The sequence below is a fragment of the Astatotilapia calliptera genome, chromosome 6 (genome assembly GCF_964374335.1).
Source record: "Astatotilapia calliptera chromosome 6, fAstCal68.1, whole genome shotgun sequence".
Lineage (NCBI taxonomy): Eukaryota > Metazoa > Chordata > Actinopteri > Cichliformes > Cichlidae > Astatotilapia > Astatotilapia calliptera.
The window spans coordinates 31,187,053-31,195,888 of NC_137427.1; the positions used below are offsets into that span (position 1 = coordinate 31,187,053).

The 8,836-nt window shown below is 41.2% G+C and overlaps 1 protein-coding gene across 1 annotated transcript in view; it reads right to left on the reverse strand.

The window, feature by feature from the left end:
* Positions 1–4,165, reverse strand: part of LOC113024491 (uncharacterized) — a 48,753-nt gene extending 44,588 nt beyond the window's left edge. Inside the window, exon 1 of the mRNA XM_026171628.2 lies at positions 3,805–4,165. Coding sequence (XP_026027413.2) covers positions 3,805–3,883 — 79 coding nt within the window. The 5' untranslated portion in view covers positions 3,884–4,165. The remainder of the gene's footprint in view (positions 1–3,804) is intronic.
* Positions 4,166–8,836: the final 4,671 nt, after the last annotated feature.

Sequence of the window (8,836 nt, forward strand, 5' to 3'; positions counted from 1 at the left end):
ATTCACTGGAGAGCTGCTGTCCCAGAAAAAAGAAGGAATCGATCTCATAATTTTTCTGTATTTTATCACTTGACCACGGCTCGCAGCTGGCTCAAAGGTTAATCCTGTACATGCATCCTTCATTTTAAAGTGCTTTGTCTGATATTTCAAAATAAAAGCCTGAAATCACCAGTGGTTCAACACGTGTTTCTTGGGGTCCTTTTAGAAACTTTTTATACAACCAGTTACCCAGACGGTTTACACAGCCGGGCAGTAAAATACCCAGGCATCAGCTGATTTGAACTAAACGAGTTTAACTAAAAGCTTTTTTTTTTCTTGTATTAATGTAGGGCCTTTAAAGTCTTCATATTTTGAGTGCAATTCCTGTGTTTCCTTAGCATTGTGTTGTTTGGGACAGTGGTTGCTGCTGTCACCTAACAGAAAGAAAGTCCTGAGTTAGAAAACACAAGCCAGCTGTGGGCTTTCTGTGTGATGTTTGCATGTTCTCCCTGTGCCTGTGTGGGCACCCTCTGGCATCCTCCCACAGTCCAAAGACATGCATGTTAGGTTAACTGGTGGTTCAAAACCTTCCCTCTCTCTCTGTATTGGTGATTCAGTGCACTGATAGGAGTGAGCCGAACCTTTTGTTTTATGACAGCTGGGACAAGCTTTAATTGTATAAGTAGATGAAAATGGTTGAGAATGACATTTCCATCTGAGTAATTTTTCTGTTTTGACATATCAAGCATACTCATGTGGATTCTTTTGTTTTGCTTTTTGGGGACTGGTTCCCCTTCATGCACTAATTGTAATTACCTTAGTCATGCTAACATTTAGCTAAAGACAAAGCACAGCAGAGACCGATGAAAATGTCTTAGTTTTGTTATTATTAAAGTCATACACATATACATATATCCTTCTTGTTTTGGAGGAAATACTTTTCCTCCAAAACAACTTTTTTCTGTGTAAAACAAGTATTAAAAGTCATTAACCTTTTAAATTAGGGTCTTAATGTGTCTTTCTGTTTGCGTAATACCAGTTTCAACTTTCCACATCAGACGTTGCACACTGGACCAAAATTCAGTTCCAGACTATCTTTGCTGTCACACATCATCCTGAAATCAGCAGTGTTCATTGAATAGAAAATGTCTGTACAGATTTCATGGCAATCCATCCAGACATTTTGCTTTGATCTTAAACAAAGTGAACATAATTTTCTCCTGAGGATATATACGGCATTAACTGAGTACAGATGGGGGAAAACTCTGCATTTAGTTATTGAGAGATTGAGTGAATGTTTTCAGGGATTTCTTCGTGGAGTCTTGCATGGCAGATTCTCTTTAAGGTAAGGCAGAACGATACAGTCAATCCTCATCGTCTTATCCCGATATTTGCCTGTGAGCGCTAAACAACAAGGCATTTAAAAAAACAAAGTTGGATAAATATAAACTCACATCTAGTGCCAGATAAGAAGTTCAGGTATTACCAGTTAGTACAAAGATAATACTCTAACTCTAATTCATCCACTAGTTGCCAAAGTGTTTCAGTCTAACAGGGCAGGCCGACCCCCACACTGACACTCCCAGCCCAACATCTTTCACCAGCAGTCATTTTAACATGAAACAGAAGGTAAACCCAGGTGTTGCTCAGTTTATCCAAGGTTTACTTCTGAAAGCAGAGCCTTTACTAAGGTGCTCAGTACCACCTGTGTCTGCCTACTCCTTAATAACTGATGCTGAGAAAAGGGTGAATCTGTTGCATTCCCATAGGTTATGTCAGTGGTGTAAGTCAGTCAGACTGTAACAGCAAAACCTCAAACTGAAAAAATGGCTAAACAGACTGTGTCAGGCTGATAGTTATCAGTTACACAGTGAGGAAGGGTAGGCGTCAGAAACACCTCAGGCCACGCTGCTCTGAGGTCTGAGCTCATAATTTAAACAAAACCTGTTGGACAGCCAGGTGCGTGACCTTTTCCTACCATGAGAAAAATATCAAGAGTGACCAAAGGCTGTTAAAAAATACAAGAGTTTGTTCGTTAATTGGAAAAGAGCTGATGAGGTAAACAAAAGAGTGTTTGTTCATGTGTTTTCACTCTTTGTGAATCTGTGTTTCTCTTCGCTTCAGTGGGATATTTTCTAATAAACTCTTATTTACAAGAACATCTTGAGACACGCTCAAGATGCCTCCAGGTCAGGTTTATAACCTGAGTTTGACCTGAGATGACCTTCTGGTCCAGAGGTTACATTAGTCAGCTTAGAAATGACCTTCACAGATAAGGTATGTGAGTATGTGTGTGTTACTACTTTACACTGCGATGGAGGATAATGAACCTTGAAATATGGCATCGTAAGTTTTTTCTTAATCTCCAACACAAAGGCAGATGCTATTAAAGGTTATTGAGACATAACACAAATAGTTTTATGCTTTCTCAGCATCTTCTCAGACGGAGCACGTGAAGACAACATGGTGGAGTGTTTGCCAAGTCACCTGCTCGCTACTCCTGGGGGGATTTCAAATGAAACCATCATTAAATGAGGAAAACAAGAACAGTTAGAAGATGAAGAACACAGTTCAGCCTGGACTTTTTTAAGCCTATCCTTCATTTTCTGAAGCATTTTATGTCCCTGAGAAGCACTTTAAAGTGTGACTGACTAAATTAGCTCATCTTCAGCTGTTCCCTTAGTTTACATGATCTTTATCCAATATCCAACACTGGACTTGTTTTGTTATAAGTGCCATTTCCAGATTTAAGAATGAAGCTCAAACACAGGTGATGATGTCCTCATGTCTTTAAGCTAAAGTGAACAAAAAGCCGTTCAAGCGCTCAAAGAAAAATGTTCCAAAACACCTAAAGACACACTGAGGTGAATTGTTGGCTGATGACTTAAAGGTCAAAAATTCATTTTGAAGCAGGACTGTGTTACTGAGCAAAAAAACTTGTTTTCACAAGTTTTAAGAAGCCACGGGAAAGTATGTGGCCTCACTTGACTAAGGTTCAGTCAGTCTTGGCTTAGCAGGTTAAAACAAACTATTTCTTTGCACTTCACTGAGTTCCTCAGAGGAGCTGTATGATGTCAGTAACCATAAAATGGACTGTTGGAGGCTTTTCTCATTCTGTAAAATAAAAAGAAGATCACTTGAGCTTGTGCTGGTGATGAACATCGTCCACCCTGGGCTCTAAAAGCCCTGGACAGTTAAAGTCCTCCACATATGGTTCTGGTGCAGCTCCAGGAGCTGCTGCAAGGATCTCCAGTTTAAGTTCAGTACAGCTCACTTTAATTTGCCTCAGTCTGTTCCTCATTACCCAGCTGTATGGGCTAAACACCCCGTAAGCTGTGCTATGAGAGAACAGACAGATGCAGCAGGTATGGACTAACAAGTCTGGACATATAGGCCGACATCTTACCAATGTCTAGCAAATGTGCAGTGGGCTCGAGAAAAGTGATTCAGTTCAATAAGCCTTAGGTCTGCATAACACAGAGGAATGACATTATACCTCAAAAGGAGGCCAAAGAAAATGACTAGAAGACGTATTTATGGATAAGAGTTTTAGGAAGTTTTGAACCAAACAAGTGGCTGACGGTGCATTTTCTGTAAATGCATGAAAACAGGATCGAGGATGGGCTAAAAAGGACACTCAGACTTGGCTCATGAGACTTGGAGGGCAGGCGGTGACAAGTTATGTGACAAGGTTAGAGGAGGAGAGATAAGGAGGGAGGATCCAATTCAACTTTTTTATACATCGTTTAATTGGGTAACTGAAGTTAGAGGATCAGTTATTAACACAAGATAAACTAATAAACAAGCGCGGATGCTTCATCCTACCTGCTCCTGAGGTGTGCAGCGAGGCGACGAGCAGCAACAGCAGCCACGTCAGGCGCACTTGGCTCCATCGATCCATCATGAATTTATTAATGAAACACTTCCGTCGCGGCTGCTCTTCGCTCCTCTGGACACGGCTCTGACTCTGCACCAGAGAGCTTCAACAGTCTGGCAGCGCCCGTGCGTCTTAATGCGCAGCTGTAATTAAGAGCGCGCATGCATAAAAGCGGACTCAGCTGATTACAGGTGATACCCAGGAGCCCGCACACCGCTCTCTTTGCTCTTTGACTTCTGGGTGGACGGATGAAAACGGCAGACCGGTGATGAAGAGCCCCTTGATCTGGGGGAAGGTGTTTCTAACTTCACCCGCAGAGAACTTTCCTCACTTTCTCTCCCCTCCCTCCCCTCTCCTCCTCTGCAGGGCGACCCCTCCCTCCCTGCCTCCCCGGAGACTCCTTCTAGGCTCGTGGGGCTGTGCTCAAACCATAATTACTGCGCGTGTCACTCTTAGCATCAATACTGGATGAGTGATTTAGGGATTATGTGATGTCTCTGTGATTTGGCGCGCCTGTGTGCCCTGCGTGCACGAGCACAGATTGCAATACAGCGATGGCACGCACGAGCACATGCACACTTTTTTGTTATTAGACTTTAATATTAATAATAACCTACCGGGGGGGGGGACTGCTCTCTTTTACAAACACGAGTGTGCCACTTTGCACTGACTGCTCCCCCCCTCTGAAGGCACACATACACAGCATGCTAGGACAGGACAGCGGTGCTGCCCAACTAATAAAAATATGCCGCTGCAGATTCCAAATTCCAGTGCCTGTCTGTCTTTGCCCACCCCACGCTCTCTTCAGACGCACACCATAGCCTTCTCACATGTGCACGATAAAAGAAAAATAGGCTCCCTGATTTCTGCAGAAACTTATCAAAAGTTAAAGCAGCTCACTGGGAGTACAAGAAGTTTATGAATGAAGAAGTCTAACAGACTGCGAACTCCGCACATGCGCACACACATGCTTCATTTGCATTTGTTATGTCTAAAAGATGTGTATTTTTCTTTCCTTTTTTTTGTGTATGTACATGCAAATTTTTGACCAAATTTCAACGGATATTGTCATAAAAAGTGCACAAGGGTGATTTTCTACTATAATTAGTATTATTGTTATTATTGTTATTATTTATGGAGTGATCTGGCTGCAGGTTTTCCACAAATCTGGAATCCCATTACAGTTTTTGTGATTGGGCTTAAAATAAATTCAGTTTTATTCTATTTTATTTCTACAGAAACACTTTTGGCAACATACTGTAAGTTATCTCAGAGAATTACAAAGTATCAGAAGGAAAGAGCAATTATTTCCTTTGTAAGCACAATTTTCGGCACGTTGCTTATGATCAGACTCTCAGAGGGAAATGATCTCATATTTAAAGGCACTTGTGATATTATTAGTCATAATTATTAGGAGCTCTTCAAGTAACAGCACTGTTTTGGCAACAAGACTCAATTGGATTCTGGCACACATGCATGCTGATTTTCTGGAGAAGAGAATAGATTCCAGGCATATTTCCCAAGTCCCTGTACCTCCTGCTTCAGGTAGGTTGTCTTAAATGTATGACTGGAAGCTACTGTCTTGTGTTGAAGTGCGTGTGTGTATATGTTTGTGCTCCAAAATAAAAAATAATCCACACCATTGTGTTAATGGTCTTATTTCTTTGTCTTAGAACAAAAGCTAAAGTAAATTGATCAGACTCAACAACTTAATGCACAGCTGGAACCTCAACTGGAATCTGGAGTAGTCACAATGAATAACCCATCTCCCCCCACAACTCCTCACTACAGAGGGGGCTGAGCTCCTTCTCCTTCTTTACCCTCTCTGCCATGAAGAACGCATCAGGAAATCATTCATACCATTCTCTAAAAAACACTCCGTGCTCTCCTTTTTGTGACAGGTAAACACACCTGTCAGGCTTCCACAGTTTCCACACACATTTACAAATTTTTGTATCAAACATTTTTGCTGTTCTTCTTAGATTAGTGGTGTACATTTATTAATGCCATTTACACTATTTGCTAGAATTCTCTTTACACTGAAAAAAAGGGATTGGCCAGCTTTTGGATTTACATAAGCATCTTGCGTGTATTTAACACAAGTGCCTCATGCTTTAAAGCTAAGTGTCACTATATAGTGTAGAAACTACATGATATGCAGAGAGGCTAGATTAAATTGTTCATATCATGTTCGAGTGCAGTCAATAACTTACTACGACACTGCACGGGATTTCAGTCTCACGCGCTTTGGATCATGGTTTCAGGAAGGCATCCATCTCAGTCAAGTTGAGCAGTCGCCTCTACTTTTTTTGGTATACCGTAAAAGGTAAATTGGGTGGTTGTTACATTAAAAAAGTCTAACTTGTAATTTGAACACAATAATTTCATGTTTCTATGAACGTAATTAAATCATGAAGGATCTGTGTGAAATTCAACAACTTAATTTGTTCTTGTTGACATGATACAATCTAGTAAGAGTGGTTCGTTTCTGAACTCATGAAATTCACAAGATCACGCGAGATGTCAAACTGCAGGAAAATCACTGGAGTTATAAGAGGCAGACAACTACACACACACCACATGTATGCTATTGCTATTTATTGTGGATTAACCTGTCAAGGACAAAAGCATACAAAAAAATTCTGCATCAAGCCTTGAAATCATAGCTTTCCTACTTTTGTTAAGTCTGGATTGGTAGCATGGTGGTTAGTGCTGTTGCTTCACAGTAAGAAGGTCCTGGGTTCAAATCCACAATCTGGCTAGTTTGCACTGGGTTCTCTCTGGGTATTCTGGTTTCTTCCCACAGTTAAAAGTCGTGCAGTTGTTAGAGTTAGGTTAACTGGTGATTCTAAATTACCTGTCAATGTAAGTGCAAATAGTGGTTTGCAATAGACTTGTGAGCTGTCCAGGGTGTACCCTGCCTTGTAACTATCACTTCAGGGTTATTTCCCAACCCCCCTGCAACCAGGATAAAGATAGAAGGAAGTTGTATATCCATTCAGTTTTCATGGTAACCAGACTCTAGACTTTGTTGAACATTATGTAATATGAAGACAACATGTCGTACTTAAGTGACCAAGTAGTACTGGGGTAAAAGTTATTGAATAGTGTTGAAATAAAATGACAAAATTGTGAAGGATTAAAATATTCCAAGAGCTCAACTTACTTCATTTAAACATGTTTCAATCGCGTTTTATGAACACAAAATGCACGTTTATTGAATATGAAAAAGTTGTGTTGATTTAACTCAGTTGTTTAAGTTTCTGCCAAAGCAAAACATTTGTGTGCAACCAATGTCCACTATTGAATCAAGTAAATCCAACATGGCCTTTTTTTCAGTTTACTGTATATAACATTTTGCACTGCCTCACATATAAGGCCTTCAGTATGGACAATTGGTACTTTTGTCAAAGTTGTTTTTATTGTAGATTATACTATTTTTATCCTTTGTGCTGCTAGCGCAACACTGCCCTTTATATTTTGATTACATTTCAGTAATTTAAGTTTATCTATTGAAAGTAATCATGTTGACCACTGGGAGTCGCCAAATTTCTTGGTGGAGGTCTACACAAGCTGACATCTAAACTTAACACAAAAAGTACAAAAACTTGTGTTTGGTGGATTATTTCTTTGTTGTAACAATGCTTCTTAGCAACAAAAATTACACCATTAGAAAGTCTTTTTATTTCCCCTAAAATGGTGTCACATTTATTAGAAAAATGCATTTGTGGGTTGAGCAGCAAAGTTGAGTATCTGAGTTGCGCCCATGAAGAACTTGCCAAACTTCTCTGCCAGTACCAAAAAGCTTGTTCTGCTGTTGACTTTTGTTTGAACTTCTGGTACCCCAGGTGCTGACATTCAGGCTCCTGACTGACACCAGCAGCAGAACCCTGCTACAGTTGGTGTCTGCTCCACGCAGACACATGGCACAGACACATGTGACTGATCTGGACATGGCTCATGCCACAGGGTAACCTGAAAATGGTGTTCTGCAAAGCCAAGCTACAGCATTTTTTGAATCTCCAAACTGAAGGCCAGGTTCCATATAATGGATGTGAGACACACGCCACAAAGTGGGCGTGCCAAGAAGACCAATTCCTCAACTTGTCAGCACTTAGGAACTGTAGGCAGTCTTTTACAGATTTGCAGTGAAGGTTTCCAGGACAAAGAGAAAACCAGACAATCCAGAACAGACTGCACACAGCTAATCTCTGGTCTCATAGAGCTGTCAGGAGGCCTGCCATAACTGCCCTTCACTGTCAGTCCCGTTTACACTGGTGTCACCAACATGTGCACTGGAACCTGAAGCTGTGGAGGAACGTTACGTTCAGTGATGAGTCCAGATTCTGCTGGATCATGGGGTCGAAGTGTGGAGAAGACACAGAGAACACTATGCTGATTGCTGCACTGATAGAATAACAGCTTTTGGTGCAGGCAGTGTGACAGTGTGTGGCAGCATCTCCCTCACTGGAAAAATAGGGCTCGTCTTTACTGGAAGCAATCTCAGTGCAGAGAAATATCAAGATGAGATGGCAACCAGTGGCAATCCCATATCTCCACAGTCTGAGACTCAACTCTCTCCTCTAAGATGACAAAAACCTGCTCACACACAGTGGGGTTTTTCAGAGACTGCCTCCAGAATTTGGGATTGGAGAGGATGGAACGGAGCGATCTCAACCCCACTGAACACTTATGGGATCACAACCTGTTTGTGCCAGAGTGACCAAAACAACCGTACTGGGTGATGTGACAAATGCTGGTTGAAGAATGAGACAGTAGTAGTTGCAATGATGAGGTGACAGGCTGCTGTGGTTGTGTATGGTTCTTCCACATGCTACTGTCCTTTTTTTCAGTTTTAACAGTTATATTATGCCTGCAAAGCTGTTGGATAATCCCAGTCTTCATGCATTGTGTGGTGTGTGGCCTGTCCATGTGACTCCCTTTCTGAGTTTATCCTCTTATAATGGCTTTCATCTGAAA